At 43.2% G+C, this 25575-nt stretch overlaps 1 protein-coding gene across 2 annotated transcripts in view; it reads left to right on the top strand.

Annotated features, from left to right (window-relative positions):
* The window catches only part of IL17REL (interleukin 17 receptor E like), a 142328-nt gene that overhangs the window by 81929 nt on the left and 34824 nt on the right, over nucleotides 1-25575 (top strand). For both annotated transcript variants that reach the window (XM_029616471.1, XM_029616472.1), the window contains exons 9-13: nucleotides 4819-4873; nucleotides 9672-9835; nucleotides 12132-12176; nucleotides 15702-15759; nucleotides 23334-23479. In XM_029616471.1, the coding sequence (XP_029472331.1) occupies nucleotides 4819-4873; nucleotides 9672-9835; nucleotides 12132-12176; nucleotides 15702-15759; nucleotides 23334-23479 (468 nt within the window). The remainder of the gene's footprint in view (nucleotides 1-4818; nucleotides 4874-9671; nucleotides 9836-12131; nucleotides 12177-15701; nucleotides 15760-23333; nucleotides 23480-25575) is intronic.

Here is a 25575-nt window from a genome sequence, read left to right as displayed (position 1 = left end):
AGAGTTCACTCCTGACTGGCTCTGTGGATGCAGGAGGAGGAGACAGGATGGATAGAAAATCAACAACAGGATATGTTTTCTTTCACAAAGGTGCAGCTATCATGTGGTCAAGCAAGAAGCTTGACCACATGATAGCTGCACCTCTTACAATGTGCAAAGAGTACTGTGCTGCAGAGCAAGCTGTCAGAGAGCTTGTATAGCTGTCCAAGTTATACTTGGACTTTGGGATCGATACACCAATGCCAGTATGGGTTTTGGAAGAAAACCAAGTCTGTATCAAAATGGTGGACACAAAACAAGTCAGGACAAACATGAAAAATGTGGACATAAAAATACACTACGTGAGGGATATGTGTGAGAAGGAATTGGTTAAACTGAAATACTGCCTCACAGAGAACATGGTGGCAGTTATATTAACTAAGCCTTTGGTCAGGGCCTGTGTGACGAATTGGGACTAGAGTAATAATAGACAGCAAATGTACGGAGCTGCTGAGATGGAGATTGTTGTTAACATCAATTCCTGAGAATATAAAAAGGGAGGGAAGGTTCTTAGGTTTGTTTGAACTAATGCACAGTGTGCTGGCTCAATAGAAAACATCCAAGTTTCCCTCATCCAAACAGCTAACTTTCCTTCCCAATCAGTCTTCGGACAAAGATCTTTTAAGTTTGAAATTATTTATTGTACAGATAATGTTCCATTACTTACAATTATTGCTTCCAAACGTGTAGCCCCAGGCAAAGACCTTTGTAGCTGGAGATAGGCAGGAGAAGGGAGAACAGAGTTTCTTGGGATGCAGGGTAAGAAGACAAAGGGGTTCTGAAGCTGATTTAATGTTTAGAATTAAAGCGATAAGAAGGAATGTAAAAAAGCTGATCATATCACAGAGGTTGCAGGCACTTCCAGCTTTGAGTCAGCATGGCTGAGACTGGCTAAGAGTCTTGGAGAGTGATTACAGGAAACATCCCCACAAGCTGGGGCTAGAGGGCGAGATCCAATGGTAGCGAGCCTAGGATCCATGTGACAGGGGGGAACATGAAGGGCAGTCCCTTGAGCCAATAAAGCACTTAAGAAGACTCAAGTTAGATTGAGAGGGCATACAGACCCTTCCCAAGTGAGAGAAAGCAAAGGATGAAGGGAACTTCTCTTAAGGGCAAGTTCCCTTAAAGGCAAGGCTCACAGGTTTTTATCATGGGTTACAAAAAGGTGTTTCAACACTAAGCACAGTATATACAGACACAAACATGTACCCACTGCTGGGGACAGAACACACAGTTATGTAGAATGTGGTAATTTTAAAAGTTTTGCCTTTCTCCTTTTTTCTTAAGATTTACTGCATGTGATTGGACAAGGGGTTGAGCGATGTCATAGGACCCATTTTTACTTCATTCTCTTTATTTGCTGCTTTCATTTTCACTCCAGCTATTAAGCAGCAGCTACTGAAGAGAGTAGTCTTTTTTTATGTTTGCACAGATGTTTGCAATTTATCACTATCTGCTTGTGATTTAACTATGCTGAATAATTTTGTGTCATCTGCAAATTTGAACACCTCACTTCTTGTTCCTCTTTTCAGATCATTTATAAATATATTAAAAAGCACTGGTCCCATATAGATCACTGAGGCACTTCACTGTTTCTCTCTTTCCATTGAGAAAACTGACTATTTAATCCTATTCTTTGTTTACTGTCTTTTAACCAGCTTGCGATCCACAAAAGGACATCGTCTTCTATCCCTTGACTTTTTAATTTTCTTAAAATTAAGAAGCCTGTCATGGGGGACTTTGTCAAACACCTTCTGAGAATCCAAATACACTATATATACCAGCTCATCTTTATCCATATGTTTATTAACACCTTCAAAAAATGTAGCAGATTTCTGAAGCAAAACTTCCCTTGGATAAACCATGTCTATCTATATATTCTCTGATTTTGTTTTTTAAAATATTTTGTATGATTTTTCCTGGCACTGAAGTCAGGCTCACCAGTCTATAGTTTCCCAGATCATCCCTAGAGCCCTTTTTAAATATCAGGGTTACATTGGCCTCCTTCCAGTCTTCAGGTTACAAATAACTACTAGTAATATTCTGAAATTTCATTTTTTAGTTCTTTCAGAGCCTTGGGGTGTATTCTACATGGTCCAGGTGATTTACTATTCTTTAGTTTATCAATCTGGCCTACTATATCTTCCAGGTTCACCGTGATTTGGTTCAGTTGATCTGAATTATCACCCATGAAAACCTTCTCCGGAACGGGTATCTTTCCAACATCCTCTTCAGTAAACATTGAAGCAAAGAAATATTTTAATCTTTCTGCGATGGCCTTATCTTCTTTAAGTGCCTCTTTAACCCCTTGATCATCCAATGGTCCAACTGACTCCCTTTGCAGGCTTTTTACTTCGGACATATTTTAAAAAGGTTTTATTCTGAATTTTTGCCTATATGGCCAACTTCCTTTCAAATTTTCTCTTAGCCTGTCTTATCAATGTCTTACCTTTAACTTGCCAGTGCTTATGCTTTATCCTATTTTCTTCTGATGGAGCCTTTTTCCAAATTTTGAATGAAGATCTTTTGGCTAAAATAGCCTCTTTCACCTCACCTTTTAACCATGCCGGTAATCGTTTTGCCTTCCTTCCACCTTTCTGGAAGGTGCTTCTAGGATGGTAATTTTTAACAATGTCCTTGCCTGTTGCACATTTTTTACTCTTGTAGCTTCACCTTTCCGTTTTTTTCCAACTATTTTTCTCATTTTGTCAAAGTTTCCCTTTTGAAAGCTTAGCGTTAGAGCTGTGTAATTACTACTGTCCCCCTTCCAGTCAATAATTCAAATTTGATGATATTATGATCACTATTGCCAAGCGGCCCCACCACCGTTACCTCTCTCACCAAATCCTGCGCTCCACTGAGAATTAGATCTAAAATTGCTCCTTTTCTCATTGGCTCCTGAACCAATTGCTCCATAAAACTGTCTTATTCCATCCAGGAACTGTATCTCTCTAACATGCCCTGATGTTTCACTTACCCAGTCAATATTGGGGTAATTGAAATCTCCCATTATTACTGCACTACCAGTTTGCTTAGCTTCCCTAATTTCTCTTAGCATTTCACTGTCCGTCTCACCATTTTGGCCAGGTGGACAGTAGTATACTCCTATCACTATTCTCTTCCCCAACACACAAGGGATTTCTACCCATAAAGATTTGATTGTACATTTAGTCTCAGGCAGGATCTTTATCCTGTTGGACTCTATGCCATCCTGGACATAAAGCACCACCCTGCCACCAAGATGCTCCTCTCTGTCATTGTCATATAATTGGTACCCCAGTATAGCACTATCCCATTGGTTATCCTCTTTCCACCATGTCTCTGAGATGCCAATTAAGTCTATGTCATCATTCACTACTATACACTCTAATTCTCCCATCTTACTTTTTAGATTTCTGGCATTAGCATACAAACATTTCAAAGTGAGTTTTTTGTTTGTATTTACATTCTGCTTTTCAGTTGACAGGGATAAATTGGAATCTTTTAGCTTAGGTGAGTTTTTAATTATAGATACTTGGACTGCTTTTTTTTATAGGAACCTCTCTGTTGAGATGCCCTAACTCTAATGCTTCAGTAGTATCCTTTGAAGATAACTCCGTGTGAACCTTGCGCTGCTGAGCGACTGGTGGCTTTCCCCTTTGTTCTAGTTTAAAAGTTGCTCTATCTCCTTTTTAAAGGTTAGCGCTTGTTGGACTCTATGCCACCCTGAACATAAAGCCCCACCTTCCCCCAAGTTCATCCACCCTATCATTCGGGCCGATTCAGTAAAGTTCGGGGGAGAGAAAGAATCATCCTATGTGGGGATGATATACTAACATGCAGAATTTTCTGTGGGTTAGAGGCCTTGTTTGTGCACAAGTTTTCTGACTGCTGAGTAGAACTGGAGCTTTGGGGGACAGCAGAAAATAGATAACTATACCACTTTGAGATGTAGTTATCTTTTTGTGAAAACCGGCCAGTGAAGCCATCTACCTATGCCAGTTTTTGCTGAATTCTGAGTTGAGATGATTTATTTATTTATTTATTTATTTATTTATTTATTTATATAAAAATGTTTATATACCGCTTTTACAATTCGAAAGAATTAATCAAAACGGTTTACAACCAAACATACATAATAAGTAAACTTAACAAATAAAAACAAATTAAAACTAACATTAAAATAATAACACAATAAACATTCATGACCAGCGGCTTTTAAACAATAAAATTACAAACGGAGTGAATGAGAAAGAATTATTTCTTATGGGTATTGTATGAATTGAAGGAGATGCTGCTGTTGTAACAGATGAATGAATGTTTATTTTATGAGTTAGGAGATAAGGTGTATGCTTTCTGAAATAGATAGGTTTTCAGTGATTTTTTGAACTGTTGAGTAGATGATATTGCATGGCAGCAGCTCATTAACTCAATTTTAGTAAACTCTCACAGACTATGCTTGAAGGTTTACTGTGTGCGAAGGGGGAAGTGCCAAGTGATTTTCAAACAGGGGGCTTCATTTGAAAAAACATGGAAAATGCTGACACCAGTGCTTTGCACATTTCAGCAACATTTTTTATGCTGTTTTTGTGTGCAAACCCTCCTTTTGCAAAATCACTTAGCACTTAAATACATCAACCTCTGATTTTTTATATTACACTCAATCATTTCTGAATACTATCTTTTCAAATTATAATTTTTTTTTCATGTGAACCATATCTGTAGATGAAAGAATGGAACACAATAAAAATTGAATAGAAACCTATTTTTATTTTAATATCACATCTTGTTTGTTTGCAGGGTTGGTCAGCTATTCCAGACTCCAGGAGGATCCAACTTTGCCCATTTAAAAATGGTAAGTAAAGCATAAATTCATCTTGGACAGTTACCAACAGGGGCGGATTGGCCTATCGGGGGATCGGGCATCCCCCGGTGGGCCGGTCGCTCCCATCACGTGATTTTTTTTTTTAAGAACTTCCCGGCCAAAGACAAGAAGAGGGTCTGCTGGCGCTGCGGCCCGAAGAGAAACCTGCCGGCAGAGCCGGTGGAAGCACTAGGCCTGGGCCTGGGGCGAGCAGTGGTATCCCGAGGGGAGCCAATGCCCCCGGGCGCAGGTAGGCTCATGCGGCGCTGCGACAAGCAGATGGGCAGGGCCGTGGTGAGGCTCACGTCACCACGGCCTGAAGAAAAAGATCGCGTTTAAACGCGCTGATGCTCCTCCTTCTTCCTGCCTGTGCGGCTCCTGAAGTAAACTTTGCATGGAGCTGCGTGGGCAGGAAGGAGGAGGAGCATCAGCACATGCAGAGAGGAGCAGTGCTTACGGGCCACCGCGAATCCCAAGTCGCAGTGGCCCGAGAAGAGGAAGAGGCCTGGTATCAGGGCCGCCATGGCCTGAGAAGAGGAAGAGCCCCGGTAGCAGGGCTACCATGGCCCGAGAAGATCAGGGCCGCTGCAGAACCCATCCTGCGGCGACCTGCGAAGAGGAGGTCCCGAGGTGAGAGAGAGGCTGAGGGTCTGTAGAATGTGTGTGTGCGTGTATGAGATGAGACAGCATGTGAGAGCCTCTGTGTGTGTGAGACTCAAACAGCATGTGCCAGTGAGAGACTGTGTGTATGAATGATTGTATGAGAGAGAGCATATGACAGTGAGAGCCTGTGCTTGAGCAAGACAGCATGTGGGAGTGAGAGAGATCCTGGGTGTGTGAGAGTCAGACAGCATGTGCCAGTGAGAGACTGTGTGTATGAATGATTGTATGAGAGAGAGCATGTGACAGTGAGAGCCTGTGTGTGTGTGAGAGAGAAATGCTTGTGAGAATGAGAACCTGACTGTGTGTTTGAGGGAAGAAGGTAGATGGAGAGAAAAGAAATTAAAAAAAAGACAATATAAAAGGAATTGGCAAAAAAAAAAATAAGAAAGAGAAAGTGGAAAAAAAAGCCTGTGACCAACCAATTAGAAAACTAAGATCAGACAGCAAAGGTAAAAAAAAAATAAATTACTTTTTAGTGATTGGCTCATGTAATCTTTGGGAATGTGCAAGAATAGCACTTTCTCTATGTGGATCTCACAATGTACGAGATCAGGATGGAGAAAGTGGAAGCCCACGGGACCTGCACAGAGGAGGCAGCAGAAGGGGCTTCAGTGCCAGTAGCAGCAATCGGCACCTCCCCAATAGCCATGTGGAGCAGTGATAGTGGCAGCAGAGGAATGAGAGAGGTTCTGAGGTTGCTGGCAAAAGAAAGAGAGAGGGGTCTGCCTTTAGTGTGTGCATGTGTATGAATGGGAGTCTGCCTGGGGGTGTATGTGTGTGAATGCATGGGTGCCTGCCTGGGGTGGGTGTGTGTGTGTGTGTGAGAATGAATTGGTGCCTGCCTGGAGGATGGAGCGGGAGTGATGTGAGAATGACTGGGAGCCTGCCTGGGGGTCAGTGTGTGTGTGTGTGTGTGTGTGTGAGAATGACTGGGAACTTGCTTGGGTGTGTGTGTTTGTGTGTATGTGAGGGAGCCAGTGAGTGTGAGAGCATGAGTGTGTATGAGAAAATCCAGGGGAGTAAGAGTTTGTGTGTGGAGGGGGAGAGATTGTCTTAGACCCTGAGAGTGTGTCAGTGGCAGTGAGAGCGAGAGGTTATGGTGGATATAAAAGCATGAATATGTATGTATGTGACAGTGTATGTGTGAGAGAGAATGGACATGTAAGTATGTGTGAGAGAGAGAGGATAACCTCCTAATCCTCGACAATATCAGGGTGCCTGGAAATCAAGAGCTCCCACAGAAGGGGGCAGCAGGGGCTTTTAAAAATCCTTATTAGTTTTAATTACTGAATATTATTTGATGTCTGCTCTTTTCAAAATATTTTATTGGTGTTATATACACATTTTTGAAAATGTCCCTGAGTTAAATTACTGGAGGTTCTATTCATCAGCAGTTTTGAAATATATATTTTTAGTATGATTTTCCTATTGTGATGTTTTATAGTTCTTGATTTTATTGTTTGATGTTTTATGAGGAATGATGGTATTTTCTGTTTTTCCATTGCTGCATTACATACAGTCTAACTTGTGATTTCCAGTTTAGCTTGTCTGTGCATTTCTGTGTATATTTTATGGTCCCTTTATTCTGTATTTGGTGACTCACCAAATTGTATGTGTAATTGGGTACCCATGGGCCAGTATGGAGAAAAGTCCCCTGGGCCACTATTTCCCCACAATCCGCCCCTGGTTACCAAATGACACATTTAGCCCTTGATATCTAGAGCTGCTACTTGTGTTATTTGTGCTGCTGTCAGATACAGGGGTATGCAGCTGTGTTTTCTAAGTAGGGCACTGTATGCGTATGAGATTATGTGCAAAAAAAACTGGTCAGATTTTGAATTTGAATTCCTTAAACTCCATCCGAGCATCAGATCAGACACCTAAATGGGGGGGGGGGGGGGGGGGGGGGGGGGGTGTAGTTCAAAGTTTTTCAAGCTCATTCTAATTAATCCACAGACTTTTTTTCCCAGGATTTCTAATGAGTATTCATGATATATATTTACATATACTGGGTTTCCAATACATGTAAATTTATCTCTTACTTATTTAGAGTTGATATCCTGAAAACCTGACTGGATGTGGGATCACCAGAACTGATTTCATGAAGTTCTGGCCTAGTTAGATGGTTAAATATTTGGTTCAGGTTTACTTGCTATATAGAAAATGAGCTCAGTGTGGTCAATGTTAGGCCACATGCCTAAACCACCCACATTTTGTGATGCCTAAATTTGAATATTTAGCTGTTCTTAGACACTTCACGTCTTTGAAAATATCTGAGGCATGTAATTAGTCTCTTTGCATGTCTACAGTCCTGTCTTAGATGCCTGTCACACATATTGAAAATGTAGCCTACATTGCATATATTATATTATTATTCTGTAAATCCATGTATTTTTCACACATTGGACAAGATTAAATAAGAGCTTTTTTTCCCCATTCTGTGTCTATGGGAAAAAAAAAGTTTAGTAAATCAGATCCATGGTAGTAAATAAGTGCTTAAAGCCTGGTTCCTTGATGCCTGCTCAGTGCATGGACTAGGAATGTGAGGATTTTTTTTTTTAACGGACAGCAATTTTTCTGGCAGTCTGGTATGGGGTTGCCAGTCTGACATAGGGTTGTCTGGATTTTTTCTGGACAGTGCAGAATTTTAAAGTACTGTCTGGAAGACAGATGGAGGGCTAAAATGTCCTTAAATTGTCCAGATTTTCACCCTCCAGTTCATCACAGCTACTTTCTCATTCACATTGCCTTACCCAGCCTGAGGATGCTATGGTTTAATCACAGCTGCTGTGGTGTATGTTCATATGCAGGCACCACACCCCCCTCTCCCTGCTGATATCTCCCTTGCTGACACACACCCTCCTGCTCACCACTGAGTTCAACAACAAACTCTTTGATGCTGCCGGTATCTACCCTGCTGCCCACAGGCAAATGGTAAAAGGCCCCGCGGGGCTGCTGCCAGCTTCCCTCCTGCTCTTGGCGCAATAAATAAAGGTTTGGTAAGGCAGCCAGCACCTCTTTTTCTGCCATGCCCAGTCCAATGCAGTCCCTTGTCTGTTTCCCAGGCCTTGGCATTTTCCTTGTCTCAGGCTTCCCCTTATCCTCTGATGCCAGCTTGCCCTCGATTCCAATCCATGGCTTCAGCCCTGTGAAAATACACTCCTGCCTGCTCTCAGTCCCAGTCTGTGCCGTAATCCAGCTCCCAGCCTGTAGCATGTCACAGCTGCAGCCGTGCTCCTAGACTCGGCCTATCCGGTTCCAGCTAAGTTTTGCTGTCCACCAGAACCCAAGGGGCTCAACCTGCGGGGCAGATGGCTGGTACAGGCAGAAGACTCAGTCCGACCCTGCCCCCATGTTTGGCTCTACTCCTGCTAGGGGAAATTCCAGCCCAGCCTGTCTGACCCATGACACCCTCAAGTCTTTTCCTTTCTGCAAATGGTTTTGAATATTATTTAGGCACTGGCAAGTACAAGTCTAGGAGAGAAGAAATGCTTGCCCTCTCACAACAGACTCTGATGCACCAGAATTCAAAATGAGAGACTTGTACACAGAAAAGGCCTGACTGGCCTGGGCAAGTACTGACTCCCTGTAAACTGGGAGGGCTGGAGCTGTAGCTGCTGTTGAGCTATGAAATGCTGCCATTTTAGCTGCTTGGGCGTATTCTCTGGAATCACTGCTGAGGAAGTGCACAGAAAATCTTCATTTTCTTGCTTAGCTGAAATTGGGCTACTTCCTTCTCCCACTGGGGCATGCACTAAGTTTGAGCTTTACTCCTGACTATCCTGTTCTGTCACTTTTTGAGCTGGGCAGAAGAACTGTGATAAGCGGTTGCAAACCCCACCCCCTAATCTGGATATTTGCCTGTGGGCTGCAGGGCTCTTCATATCACAATCACTTGAAACAATAAGCCACCCAGTAAACTAGGGCAAAATCAGTCCCTGATCGTATTGCACAAGAAAAAGGATAAAGGTGAGGACACCTATTCTAGAGCTTAGCTTATATGACCTTTAAACTGATGACATGAAATCATGTTGTTGTTCACAGTGCCTCAGGCTTACAACAGAATGCAGTCATGCGAGCATCTTTTTATGCCTTGTTAACCGATGCAATTCTTCCTCCTGCTTAGATACTGAAACACTCTGGGATGGTGCTACATATGACACGATCACACAGACGCTAGCCTGGCAGCCATCCTGTCCTGTGCAGGCCAGTATCAGTCTATGTTGGTTGACTGAGTTTAGTGACCAGTGTGCAAATCTGCCAGACTCGTCAAGGACAGTTCCTGGAAAGGTAAGTACCCAAATATTACCATTGCTGCTGCAAGAGGCATAATAATGGTAGGCAACTTCTAGTCCCTTAAGAGCCAGTGTTTTCTTTCACTGTGGGACTGATTCATCCCTGAGTGTTTTTTTGGACTCTGGAAGGTGAATATTTTTGGAAACTGAAGCTTATAAAACTCTCATAAAAGGCTCAATTTGAAAGAAATACAGGCGGGCAAACAAATATTCAACATGGCTCAAAAAGCATGTTTGAGAGGAAGAGCCACAATTGACACTTCCTTAATGCACGTGTTGAGGGCCATCTCAAGAGGGGTTATTCGCTCGCATGCTTACTCCTTTTTTTTTTTTTTTCTTTCTGGATCCCTCGGCTCTGAATAAATTTACTCCTGTACAAGGCAGGGATATATGTGGAAAGGCCCAGCTGCAGGTGTGCAGCTCCTACCATAGTCACTTGAGTGATTTTTGTAACTTGTTTTTTTATAGCCTGGTCATTCCTCCTTTCTCCTTTTGCTTCCAGCTCAGTCTGGGGCAGTGCTGGGGTTCTGGTTCCATGAGCCTTCATTCACAACTACCCAGGGAATTTTTCCACTTAATTTTAATACGGTCCCCCCCCTTATTTTTCCGAGTTTGGTCACTGCAGAACCAGTTCTGAGGCTGGGAGCCAAGACCCTACTTCTGGAACTTTGAATCATGGGCTGTAAATTTGACTAACCTTATTGATGACTATGACAGCTTCCCAGTGACCGTGAATCCTGCCTCCCCAGCCGACCCATGGTACAGAAGGCTTGATCGGGAAATTGAACCAGTATCTTCTGAGCCATGAGAACAGCCCATGATTTTATATGTGTTTTTGTGTCATGGGAAAATTGGCAGGCCTGACTGATGCTAATGATGTCATTTTCCTGTATCACATGCCATGAGAGGAAAAACTGACACAACCTGCTTGCAAAGGATTGTATGTTAGACCCTCCTTAAAAGCCCAGGACCAGGCATTTAGTCTAGTCCACGACAGCCCCAAGGGCATCCTGGTCGCAGGGCTTTTCCTCTGTGGGAGAGGAATAAGATGCTAGGGCCCAGAGGGAAAGGGAGAAGCCAGATGACACTAGGAGAAAGCAGGAACTTTGCTAAATGACTTAAGTGGGTGAACTGCTGCATTTCTGTTTCCAGCACTGTTGGGGTAGCAGGCTTGTGTTTTGTTAATTTTTTTGTGGTAATTAATAAACACTGCAAAAGGATAGTCAGAGTTCAGATTGAATCTATCCTCTGGTAAGACAGACTGCTTACGGTATCACACTGCTCTTTAGAAGCCACTGACTGCACTTTCTTATGTCAAAAGAAACTTGAAAAGAGACATAAGAACATAAAAACGTAAGATTTGCCATTCTGGGTCAGACCAAAGGTCCATCAAGCCCAGTATCTTGCTTTCAACAGTGGCCAATCCAGGTCACAAGTACCTGGCAGGATTCTAAAAGGCTGCTTATTCCAGGGATAAACAGTAAATTTCTCCAAGTTCACCTTAATAATGGTTTATTGGCTTTTCTTCTGGGAACTTGTCTAAACCTTTTTAAACACAATTATACAAAAAGCTTAGTCTCTAATAAATTAGCAAACTCTGAGTAAAGTAATTTAATTTTCTGCAGTACATCATTTGAGCTTGTTAAGTGGGTGTGCGGAAATTTATGCTAATATTTTATAAACTGTGTAGCGGGAGCACGCATACTTTCTCTCACCATTTGAAAAAATCCACTCATATATTTTACATGTGTAATAATTATAAAAATTTGCACATCATAACCCAGATTTAAATACGGAGACCGGTATATTTAAACGTATGCATGTGCATACTTGGAATTACCAGCTTGCTAATATCTCTATCAGTTCACTACAACCTTCATCTAGGCCCTCCAGCACTTCACTCTGTATCCCAACCAATTCACTCAGATCCCAAACCCAAAAACTGCACAGATTATTTCAATTGTGTGAGTCAATTAGCAGGTATAAAACTGCTTTGACAGGTTTGGTAATGTATGCACATATACTGCTTACAAAATAGCAGCTTGTACAAGTACTTATGAATCCCTCCCCAGAATTCCCCTAGACTGCACCTTTTTTCTTTGTTAAAATCTATGCATAATACTGCAATACATGGATACTTGCAAGGTATATAAAATATTTACATGCGTATATGCTACTTATACACGTATATGCTGTTTTTACATGCACAACTGCTGCATAGTCTTTGTGAATTCAGTGGTTTGTGAGCATTGTTGTATCACCTTGATAATTAATATTTCCTTTCCAAACAGGTAGAATATGATCATCTTGACACGCACCCAAGATTGTGCATGAAGGTAAATTCCATTTGGACCACTGTTCATTGAATTTGTGCTGTTTAAATTGAATTTATAACACAAATATCTTGTGTTTAGAAAACTGGATTATGGGTACAGTTTTATTGCATATTCTATAAACAATTTCTGGCAAGGCACTTTAATAATCTAACTCATGCCAACATGCTCTAACAGTGTGTAAACTGAACTCCCTTTGGGTGCACTATAATTAGTTGTTGAGAGAAAGATGTTAAGAAAGCAATAGCATGTACATTACAAGCAATACAGCAAAATCACTAAATAATGAATGTAACGTGCTGAGGACATATTTCCCCTAAGCCTAGGCAAAGATGAATAAATCTTGAAGCAATCACTAAAACAAATTACACATAAATTTGAAAATATATTTCCCAGTTTATTTTTTCACCATAAGAGCCTCTTCTCTGAGATTACAGGCTGACTCCACAGACCTTGCAGAAAGGGATTCTGAGGCATGTATATTGTCTCTTAACTAAAGCAACTATACTACCTAACAACAGTAAACATTGAGGGGTCATGATAAAGCCTTAGCACATGCTATTAGAGGGCTGATTGATTGTAAGGATTGTGGGTGTGACACCTATAATTTCACTTCACATTTGCCTTGGCCAGCCTATGGAGCAAGATGGGGTCTTGAGCTCAGATAATCTTAAATGTGTCATGATCTTGTGTTACAAGTATGTGAAAGGGTACAAATTATTACACTCTTATGTATTGTACAAGAAGCCATGAAAAGATTTGATTGTAATAATTAGCCCTTTCAAGAATAATATGGTCTCTCTCCTTCTGGAATGAATACATAGATCTAGTTTTGTGAGTTGTTCACATGGATTGTAGGAAAACAGTATTCACTATAAGATAATCCACTACTATCGGACCAGCTAGTTAAAGAACCTCATTTGAGGCCAGAAAGGAGGCTGTATTTAACTAGACCGGCAGATAAAAATAATCACTAAAAGCTGGAGGCGACACAGGTTGCCAAATATGGCAAATTAGGTGAAAGTGGGCAAAAGAAGCCAGTTTTCAAAAAATGCCTGAACACCAAACTTAGGCCTGGATTTTCAAAAATCGTAGGCCTTAGTGAATCGCGTGGTACCTGGGGGCGGGCGAAGCAGGGGGCGGGCCTGCGAAAGCCGGCAGCGATCACACCACCGCGATGCGATCGCTGCCGGCTTACGCAAACCAATAGCGCCACCGTGAAAGGTGGCGCTATTGGGCATGTTACTGGCGGCGATAAGGGGCCTTACCTTTTCGCCGTTAGTGATGTCTTTGCTGCATTCGCCCCGGTGCTGCCCTGACCTCTCCCCTTCTGGTGCCGATGCCGCCCCGACTCCGCCCCGATCTAGCTATCGCGTGTGAAAGCTATAGAAAATGACCCCCTTAGTAACTGATTCATTGAGAGTTCCCATAGACACAAAATGGGAGAAAAGCTTTACTGAATGTGACCCTTAGCTGACCAAATTTTGGCTGGCTATGTGGAAGTTAAGCTGATTTTCAGTTGAATCTAGTGGGCTAGAATTTCAGCTGAAAACTGTCCTAAATTTAGCTGGTTAAAAATGTAGCCGGCTAGAATTAGGGTGCTCAGACTATGTCCCTAAACTTAATTGCTAGCTGGCTACATCTTCTCCCGCCCACCTGAATATACCAAAAAGAAAAACAAAAAACATGCAGGGCTTGACAGTCCTTTCTTCCTCCCTCCTGCCTGTCCTCCCGAATTGAAAATATAATGGGGCTCACAGCCCCTTCCTCCCACCTCCTACCTGCCTTTCTAAAAAAAAAAAATATAGCAGGACCAACAGCCCATTATTCATCCCCCTCCCACCCACCTTCCTAGATAAAAATGCACTGGAGCTAACAGCCTCTGAATCCCCCCTCCCAAATAAAAAAATATACTGGGGCTATTTCCATCCCCCATCCCATCCACCTGAATAAAAAATGTCTTGGTGTCGAGAGGTACTCTTATCCCCACCAAATTTATGAAAATCAATTCCCCTCATTTTTCCCACCCTAACCCCCTCTCCCACCCAACGAAAGCCCTAAAAATATCTCCCAAAAGCTTCCCAGCTGAACTGAAAGGATGCAAACTTACCTGCTCCCGGTTCATCTTGGGGAGACTTTGGGGTGTTCTGGGGATGGAGGGAGGAGTCAGAATGGTAGGGGGACTGGATGGAACACTTTTTAAGGCCTAACATGTGGGAGGCATTGGGAATTGATTCAGGACCTTATTTTTTTAAACTCCAGTGGAAGGGCAGATTGGGAAGATGATGGGGCAGCACTTTTTTTATGTTTGGACTGGAGGGAAGGGGATCTTAGGGGGAGGAGAGCAGTCAGCCAACCACTGCCAGATTTGCAAATTGGGTGGGAAGGAAGGAAGAGAATTGTGCCACATGTATAAAAAGTTTGAGTGGGTTGGGAGGTCGCCCACTTGGAAAGGATGAGAAGGTGAGTCTATGATTGGACATAGTCAAATAAGGGTGATTTTCAGTGCTCGCTGGTAAAATTTAGATGCCAAGGTTTGAGCATCCTAAATCTAGCTGGCTAAGTTTTAGTTAGCTAGATTTGGGATGATTTTCAGCTGAAAATATAATTGAATAAATTCAATTTAAAATCAGCTTAACCTTAGTGGCCAAAATTTATTCAGCTAATATAGGCACGCTGCCCTGTTTTAAAATTGACTCTATTGAAACTAATTTGACACCGTGAAGTAGGGATTTAATTTTGTGAATTCTGTGAGAAAAAATAGCTTTGAGAAAACTCCAGGATTCTTTTGTCACAATCCTTGATGGTCTTACGAGAAGCTTGTGCTGTCACCTGAATGGCCAAAGGCACCTCATAAGGGAGAACAGTGATTTATTGGTTAAAACATTGAGTTATGAGTCATGAGAGGTCCTGTGACATTATCTTAGGACTCCCCTCTGTCACTAAATCTGTCTGGCCTTGGACAAATCATTTTATCTCCTGTACCTGTAGAACCCATAGGAAAACATGGCATTTTGTCTTAATCTGCTTTTTCTAGTAAAGAAGTGAAATATTCAGTAAATCCTGCTCTGTGGGGTGCAACAGGCACACCTGGATGCTACTGACACTTTAATAACAGCGTACATAGAGTTTTTCATCATTTTTAAAAACACATTCAGTATGCCTTGTATGGTTAAAAAGCTATCATGTCTATAAATATACAGTAGTCGCTTATAAAAATAGCACAACCATATTAGTGTGGCATGCACTTGTATATGAGTATTATATACACCGCAGAAAATGATTTACAGCTTTCCTGCCATCCAGTCAAATAGTAAATCATTGGCAGGAAAGATAGAAAATGATTTAGAAGTGGATATATGGAACGTCATGATTCATTTGTATTAAAGTTTGGTATGCAAAATGTGCAAACTATTAAAATGATTTAACTGAGTCAACTTGTGTTCTATTTGATGGCCTAAATTGTTTAAAAACAGATTTGCATTCAGTTGCTTAAATTACATTTCTAAATGATTTCCTTCCTTTTAGTTCACAACTCAGCATGGCTCCTGGGTTCGATGCCCATTTGCTAATGGACGTTTCCCAGGTAAATAAATATAACAATTTCTGTACACAAAACAGTTTAACCAATTCTTAGCCAATTGGTTGAGGAGAGGGGGAGGGGGAGAGAGAGAGAGGGGGAGAGAGAAAGAGAGAGAGAACACCTAACTGTAATACCTTCACACTAGATAGGTATTTATATTTCTATGGGAGGCCCACCTAGTAATTCAAGGTGAGGTTTAGGTATTAGTGTAGGGGTTAGGGGCCACTTTGACATTCAAAGTGAGACGTACGAACAGAACAGTGTTCTCTTGTGAAGATTTGATGACCTTCGGAGTGAGGAAACTCACCCAAAGATGAGATTTGTGCAATGTTCTCTCAACCTAGCTTGATGGACTCTCTTCCTGGGTAACATCAAGCTAGGTTGAGAGAACATTGCACAAAGCTCATCTTTGGGAGAGTTTCCTCACTCCAAAGGTCATCAAATCTTCACAAGAGACCACTGTTCTGTTCGTACGTCTCACTTTGAATGTCAAAGTGGCCCCTAACCCCTACACTAATACCTAAACCTCACCTCGAATTACTAGGTGGGCCTCCCTTAGAGATATAAATACCTATTTAGTGTGAGGGCATTTTTTTCTCTCTCTCTCTCATTTTGCATGCAAAAACGCCATATAGCACTTTGAAAATGGGTGTACATTGTTCTTGCAGACTTTGCGGCGATGTAAGGAATATTAAAACAGTCAGAGAGAAAGTGAGTTATATTTTGAAACAACTGAATAAAGGAAATGATTAAATTATTTTTTATGTAACATTGTATACAGTATACTATACTCACAGAGCATGCAGTCCCGAGGGATTGCAAGGTCATTTTCTAAGGGAAGCTTCCCAAGGAGTTTCCATTTTAAAAAGTGGCTGATGCACACAATGTGGAAACAAAAGTACATGTATACTTTGCATCTGCATGGAAGCAGGTGCAAATTATGTGCCAAAAAGTATGCACAGAGGAAATTCAATCTCTGTGTATGTTTTCACTTTCCTAATTTAACGCCATTTTTTTTAATGCCTTAAGTGGCAGGGGACAATAATCAAGCCACATTTTTTATGTGAGTAAATATGGTGTTTAGTTTACACATGTAAAACTTTTTAATTTTTCCTCCCTTCATTTGGAATATGTTGTACTTGGTGTTTCAGTTCTTGCATATAATTTCCTGGTGAGCAAAACTGCAAGGTAATGTGATTCTGTCATGCCTATTAACATTTTGACATTTATCCAGGCCAGCTCCTGACCTTGAAAGCCACAAACAGCCAAGGTTTTCAGGATATCTACAATGAGTATGCATGAGGCAGATTTGCATACAATGGAGGCAGTGCATGCAAATAGATCTCATGCATATTCATTATGGATATTCTGAAAACCTGGCCTGTTTGTGGCTACCCGTGCATTGATCCTTCACCTCTGATTAACAATATTGCTACAATAAGTGCAGATTAAATATATGCAAACTGGTTTGACCTTTCTCTAGTAGCAACACATGGTTATGAGGCATCCTGTTGTGCAGCAGAAGATATTTGTTGAGCCAGCAGCCTGACAGTCTGAACAATTACAATTGCATTTTATGATTTTGCTATGAGTAACGGCTACAACTGTGAATTGTATCTTTTTAATGGTGCTTAAAAGAAAGCCAGAATGAATTACTATTAAAACGGAAATTGCATAAATTGTTTTACAAGCTTTTCAACTACCTCTTAACATTGGAAACTGATCAAGTATATTCAGAGCAGTGGCGTAGCCAGAATTGATTTTTTGGGTGGGCACAAGGTTAACATGGGTGGGCTGTAGGCATGCAGGTCTACTAGTTTTTTTACTGATAAATAATGCCAAATTATGCAGCATAGCATTCACATCTACGCCTAAGTATGAGGTTTACTTAATGATACAAACATAATTCACGGTGATTTGTGGTACTTTAGCCTTCTTATTATTACGATTTTATACACGGCTCCTACCTGTCCATAAATTTTGAGAGAGCGGTTGTGTTGCTTATATTTAAATTGCTAACATCTCAAAATATAGATATATATTTTTACCTTTGTTGTCTGATCTTTGTATTTTTCTAATCAGTTGGTCCTGGTCTCTTTTTCCCATTTTTTCCCTTATAGCTCATTTCCTAATTCCTTTTCAGTGTCTTTCTTCTATTACTGTCTTCTTCCCTTCCACACACACACACACACACACACACACACACACATACACGCTTTCTCTCACAGACTCCCTCTCACACACTCAAGCTCTCACTCTCATATGCTCTCCCCCCCCCCCCCCACAAGCTCACATTCAAGTTCTCACTTTCTCACCCCTCCCCAGGCTTATATTCTTATGCACACACAGACGCACATCCAGGCACCCATTCTCACCCACACACATAAACCCAGACTTCCATTCTCACCCACAAACCCATGCTCCCAGTCTCACCCACACATATTCAAGCTCCCATTCTCATCCATACATATACACATTTAAGGTACTATTCTCACCCACACATACACACATTCAAGCACCCATTCTTATCCACATATTCAAGCTTCCATTCTCACCCACCCACACAAACCCAGGCTCTCATTCTCACCCATATATACACACATTCAAGCTCCCATTCTCACCCACCCACAAACCCAGGCTCCCATTCTCAACCACACATACACACATTCGAGCTCCCATTCACCCACATATTCAAGCTTCCATTCTCACCCACATACACACCCAGGCTCCAGTTTTCACCCACACACACTCCCATTCTCATCCACACATACACATTCAAGCACGTGCACAGCTTCCGCTTTCTCCCCCAGAACAGGAAGATCAGCTGCCTTTCCTGCTGCCACCGGACTCCTGCTATCTTCGGGCGTCCGAACTTCCTGTCAGGGGGGGGGCGGCAGAAGCGCAGCGCACAACGTCCGCTTCCTCCCTCCCCCCAAGCAGGAAGATCGGCGGGCAGTACGGCCCGACGCCCGAAGATAGCAGGAGGCCGGTGGCAGCAGGAGAGGCAGCTGATCTTCCTGCTTTGGGGGAGAAAGCGGAAGCTGTGCGCGGCGCTTCTGCTCCCCCAAACAGGAAATTCGGCGGGCCGTTTGGTCCGAAGATAGCAGGAGAACGGGTGGCAGCAGGAGAGGCAGCTGATCTCCCTGCATTGGGGGGAGGAAGCGGAAGCTGCGCGCGGCGCTTCCGCTCCCCCCCGAACAGGAAGACCGGTTGGCCATAAGGCCGCAGCAGCGCTGCCCCACGTGTGCCGTGATGGCGCGTGAGGCGTGGGTTCTCTTGTTCGCTGTCGCGGGGATGGGATCCCGCGACAGCCTTGCAGTTCCGGTGCCAGTTGGGTGGGCCTGGGTCTAAGTTGGGTGGGCACCTGCCCACCCAGGCCCACCCATGGCTACGCCACTGATTCAGAGTATATTTTGCTTAACTGCAACATAGCTTGTACAAATGTATGTACCATAGAGCCAGAATGCACCTATAATGAAAATATTGTAGTGAAAATAAACAAAATAACCAAAGCCATGCCATAATATATAGCAGTGTTTCCTAAACGTCTCCTGGAGGCACAGCTAACTAGTTGGTTTTTCTAGATATCCATAATGAATATGCATGAGAGAGATTTGCATACGTTGGAGACAATGTATGGCAATCCTAAAAACCTGACAGGCCAGGTGTGTCTCTAGGAGAGGGTTGGGAAACACTGATATATAGGATATATCCTTTTTGCTCATAAATGGGGAGAAGGTCAATGGTAGAGCCACAAAGTGGACCCGAAAACCCCTTCCCTTATGATTGTGCAGAGACGCCACCATATTAACACCTACCATGTTGTATTTCATATTGTAGAATATTTAATATTTGCACCATGGTCAGTCAGATCATTGCAAAGCACCTTTTCCAAAGAGTCTTGATTCTCTGGTATTATAGCTTTTCACTCAGCTACTAGACTCCACTGGCAAGAGTACAGTACCTGGATCTCACTTTTAAAAATCTCAAATGCAAACAAAACCTCATCAGCTGTTAAGCTTACTGTTGCTGTGTTGGACTTTTATTTTTCTTGGCCGAGATGTGCTGACGGTTGTCATGCCATTGATGATGCGTCAGTTTTGAGATGTGGCAGTTATGTCACTGCATTCCAGTTCTAGGACTGTACTTCAAGATACTGTATATAAAATAAATACCAAGTGGCTCAATATTTAAAAGCCATGGTGAGGCTAAGGATAGCCAGGTAAATTTACCTGGTTATCTTTGGAAATTCAGCAGTACTTATCCAGCTAAAAGTGTTGCTGAATATTCTGCTAAATCTACCCAGACCAATTTTGTGCAGATAGGTGTAGGCCATCTGTTTGCATGGATAGCGTTGTCTGCCCAAATTTAGCCACATAGTACTGAATATCATGCTACCCAGCTAAATTTTAAAAGCCTGCCCTGGAAATGCTCTGACTTGGCTCCTTTTCTTACCTGTCTAAGAGGGTGCCATTTCATCCTTCACCTCAGGCAGCAGATTGCCTTGAGCTGCCCCTGGAGGTGGCTGTCAGCCACTTAGGAAAACAGGCGCTCAATTTTAGAGCATCTGTTTTCCTAACCTGCGCACAGCCACGGGTTAGGAAAACGGACGCTCATTAATTGAGCATCTGTTTTCCTAACCTGACCGCCGGCAAATTTTTTGGGGGGGACATTTCTAGCTTTTTTTTCCATCTGACTTAATGTCGCCACAATATTAAGTCGGAGGAAGAACAGAAAAGCAGTATTTTCTGCTTTTCTGTACAAATTTTGGGCTCCTCAAGATTTAATGCCAGCTCCAAAGCTGGTGTTAATTTTTGAGAGTAAAAATGTGCACCAGGCGTTTACATTTATTTTGCATGGAGGGTGAATCAATAGCCTCATCAACATGTATTTGCATGTGATGAGCGCTATTACCTACGCCTGCGATAGGACATGCGTTTTGGACGCGCTAATCCCCGTTTTGCATCGGGAGATATGGACGAGCGTCCAAAATATGTGTCCAATTGCGGGTTATATCCTGCTATCAATCAGGGCGTGCCGCGGAGCTGGGAGCCACCCTTGGCCCTTTAAGAGGCCAGGTGGTCTCTAAGTAATCCCCCTATTAGGAAAACAGAACAAGTCAAGCTGCCATCGATCCCTACATAGAAACTACACACTAATGGAATAACTCACTTCAGTCACACATGCAAAACACAGATAGATCCTCAAATACAGAATAAAGAGACCATACAATATAAATAGAATTGTACAGACAAAAATTGAGCTGGAAACTGCAACAAGCCAAATTCTGTATATACTGCAACAATGTAAAAAACAGAAATGTAACATTCCTCATAAAATAAAATTAGTAAAACCATACCAATAAAAAGAATAATTCAAAACAATTAATGAATAGAATAACATTCAATAATTTTCTCTTGTGCCGAGAAAAAAACTCATATAAAAATCTTCCAAACATCAATAAAATATTTCAAAACAGATACATCAAATAACACCCAACAATTAAAATGAGGATTTAAAAAAAAACTCTGTTATCCATACCTTGGATCTTTTGATTTCCAGATGCCCTGAAATTGTCATGGATTAGCAGACAGAGAGTAACTGGGGTCGTTGTGCATATACATGCTCCCTCTCAGACACACACATGCTGTCTGTCACTCCCCCATAAACATACACACATGCTCTCTCTCGCTCTCCCACACACATGCACACATGCTCTCTCTCACTTTCCCACACACAAACACATATGCTGTCTCTCTCTCCCACATATAAGAACACACTCTCTCACTGTCCCACACACAAGCACACATATTCTCTCACTCTCCCACACACAAATACACATGCGGTCTCTCACTTTTCCACACACAAGCACACATATTCTCTCACTGTCCCTCACTTTCCCACACACAAGCATACATGCATTCTCACTCTTCCACACACATGCACACATGCTTTCACTGTCCCACGCACAAGCATACATGCTCTCTCTCCGCACACAAACACACACTTTCACTCTCCCTCACACAAGCACACACGCTCTCTCTCACTCTCCCGCACACATGCTCTCTCTCACTCACTTCCTCCTTCACCTAGCAGGCAGCAGCAGTTTCCTTCTTCAGCCTCCATGGCCAAGAGAACGACTTCTAGCCACAGGGCCGGGCCAGCATTGGACTACTTCAGGCAGAGGCGCTCCTCCTTCTCCGAAGCAGCACGGCCCCGCCAAAATTGTCGGTGTGGTAAGCGTGGCCTTAGTAAATGAAAAAGCAGTGCGGCTCTGTCAGAATCAGCAATGTTGCCAGCAGGGTTGTGCTGCTTTTCCACTTACTACAGCCACGCTTACCATGCTGCTACTTTTGACGGGGCAGCATTGCTTTTCTCTTCCGTTTCTTCAACCATCACCGGCTTGGGCTCCGGCGGCGGCTCTTCTTCCTTTTCTTCAGCCGGGGCTTGGGCTCTGGCAGCGGCTCGCAGCGCCTCTTTCATTCTTCAGCCGCTGCCGGCCAGGATGGCTCTGTCACGGCCCTGTAGGTTTCTCTTCGGGCTGCAGTGCCAGCAGCCCCTCTTCTTCTCTTGTGCCAAGAAAAAAAAAGGCATAATAATGTCAGGGTGAGGCGGATGAGGCAGGAAGGTTTCAGGGAAAATTTTTCCACTTCAAAATCTTGCCGCCTGAAGTGGCCACCTCACCCTGCCTCATTATAGAACCAGCCCTGTCCACCTCTCCTGGGCGCCCACTTCTGAGAAGGCGCTAGGGGCACACAATTTCCTCTAGCGCCTCAGTTTTACCACAAGAGCCCATTTGCATGCAGCACTGGACGAACCGGAGAGGTGGATCGACGCGCAGTAAGGGAGCGGGCACTCATGATTGCGTGCCCCTTTAACGTGCGCAGATATTGCATCAGCTCGTAAGAGTTCTCCCAGTGCTTCCTGGCAGTTTGTTCCATGAAGACTAAAATAATATCTCATAAAATGCTATCTGAGTGTTTGCTGTACTTTTCAACTATGAGAAGTGATATAAGGTGTGCAATGTCAACAGCCAGCCCCTTATCAACCGGACATACACCCTTACTATTCTATTAACCTCTCACTGACCACTGAGACTCCAATGTAAGATAGTCTATTAACCTTTCACTGAACACTGAGACTCCAATGTAAGATATTACCACTGAGACTCCAATGTGAGATATTATTTCTGGGCATGACCACTGTAAAATAGAAGCTCTTCCACCTTGTCCTAACTATAAGACGTAAATCCTACGCCTGACTACAACATGATAAGAATTCCTTTCACTTTGACCTCCATTAATGTTCCTCTCCCTCGTTAACCATTTCCATGTTCCATTCATATCCTTTGTTAACCAATTCCATGTTACAATTGTTCAATGTATTAGACAAAGGAAACGCCTTATTTCCTGCAGTTTTTGGTTGATTGTAAACCGATGTGATATGTAAAATCGAACACCGGTATAGAATAAATAAATAAAATAAAATAAACTGTTAGCATAATGTACACACAGTCCTATGAAAGTGAATGTTAGGGTTACTACCAGCAATCAACTTTCCTTCCCTTCCACTTTCAGGCTGGAACATGAAAATGGAAGTGACAAAACAGCAAGTGCAAGTGATCTTCACGTCACAGACACAGGCAACATTTTCTGTGGCTGTGTGCAACAGGACTCAATTTCCTCTGTGTGAAAATCTTCAGAAACTTCCTTCTCTCCATGTGGTTAGTGTGCACTGCTTTTCTCAGAAGTTACTGTACTGCATACTTTGTGGGTTGTCATAGTCAGTCTAGCAGGGAATGAAAACCTCATTCATTAACGTCATTCTACAGCCGCACCAGGGGGAGGATTAGTTCAATCTGCTGCCTGAGGCGAGGGATGAGATGGCATTCACCCCAAGGCACGGCACAGGTCAAACAGTGAGAAGGCAAAGGGAGAGGTTCCCCTTGGAGTCTGGACCATTCGGTGATTTGAAATGCTGGGGAAGGGGGGAGGTAGGGGTCAGAGTTCGCAAAGGAGTGGTAAATAGAGTGTCAGTGGTAATATTTCTAGGAAGCTGGCAGCCCTGCCACACGCCCCAGAATACTATCACCTGTCTCCCACTCTTCCCCAGCATCTGTGCTCTAGGGAAGTGGGAGATGGCTGAATGATGGGGGTATGTATGTGGAACATTCTCAAGGCCAGTGCAAGGGTATTAGGTGTCCTAGGTGAACCTTAAAGCCTTGTTCCTCCCCCAACAAAAACAATTAAAAATTAGACATTTCTAATTTTACGTGAAAAAGGACATTCAAAGTACATTCTTCTGAGGTAAAAATATCACTAACAACATGTATATTATATTTACATGTACTGCTGTAGTGCCAGATAGAAAACCCTGCAAAAAGACACTTGGAATCCATTTAGTATTAGGCCTATTTTAACAAGTGTTGGGTTTTGGCTTGGCCCACAGAAAGCTCATAAGTAAACTGAATTAAAAAAATTACAATAGAGTAAAACTCCCTAAACCAAAACAGCACTATCTTTTCTGTAAACCGGGGTGAAGGCTCCCTGCTATACCTCGGTATAAAAAAGACTCTAAATTAAAAAAAAAAAATAATGCCAGTAACATTCCTACCTATGAAAAGGCAACGCTAAGCCCTAAAACACCAGTACCCCTTCTATTAGGAAAACAGAACAAGCTAGGATGCTATAGATCCCTACACAGAAACAAACCAGCAGAATACTTCACTTTGGTCACACATGCAGAACATAGAGAGACCCTCACCAAATACAGAATAAAGAGGTCATAAAGTATAAATAGAAATGTGCAGACCAAAACTGAACTGGAAACTGCAATAAACCACCCTGTCAAATAAAAGTACCTAGATAAGGTACCTGTGGGGTTACCACACTCCGCTGGCAAGAAGAGAGTCCTATGCGGTGCCAGTGGGGATCCCACCCCCACAAGTTAGCCCCACTGCACACTGGCACCACTAGAGGGCAGTGGCTGGTGGGACTAACTGCTGTCCTCCTGGCTAGGCCCTGCCAATAGAAGAAGACCCAGCCCACCCAGGAGGACAGCAACTGGTGAGGAGGAGTGTGGCTGACAGGGAGGCTGAGCACCACCAGCAAAAGAAGAACACTAGCCCAACTGGGAAGAAAGCACTTGATGGGGAAGTCATGCACCACAAGCAAAAGAAGACATTTTATTGAAACGATATGCAGATCGATGCACTAAGATTGTCTTATTCTGCCAAATCAGTTCCTGTTGAGTGGTGACCCCACCCAGGCTGGTAGGGAGGCTGGGTCTCGCCAGCAAAAGAAGACTCAGTGGCCCTACCAAGGAGAAAAACTACAGGGGAGGTCAAGCACCAGGGCTAGAGAAACCACTAGGTGAGCTAGGCGCCAAGATTTAGGGGTGCTGCGGCAGGCGGCAGAATTTTGAAAGGGCAAAAAATGCCCTTTCAAAATTCTGCCAGCCCCCGCCTCACCTTGCCTCCCCCCCCGAGTGCCACCCTCCTGTCGCCCCCCCCTGGTGGTCCAGTGGAGGGCCTGGGAGCAATCTGCCGCTCCCGGGGCCCTCTAACCGGGGCTGCCACTAACCAAAATGGCGCCGGTGGCATTTAGCCCCTACCATGTGACAGGGGCCAACCAATGGCACTGGTAGCCCTTGTCACATGGTAGGGGCTGAAGGCCACTGGTGCCAGGGGTGGATTGCCCTATTGGAGGAATCAGGCTTCCCCCGGTGGGCCAATCTGCCCCTGGCACCAGTGGCCTTCCCAGCCAAAGCGAAGAACAGGGTCTGCTGGCGCGCGGCACGAAGAGAAACCTGCGGGGCCAC

The sequence above is a fragment of the Rhinatrema bivittatum genome, chromosome 9 (genome assembly GCF_901001135.1).
Source record: "Rhinatrema bivittatum chromosome 9, aRhiBiv1.1, whole genome shotgun sequence".
Classification (NCBI taxonomy): Eukaryota; Metazoa; Chordata; class Amphibia; order Gymnophiona; family Rhinatrematidae; genus Rhinatrema; species Rhinatrema bivittatum.
The sequence above is the reverse complement of the archived record's forward strand: the minus strand, read 5'-3'. Positions and strand labels throughout refer to the sequence as shown.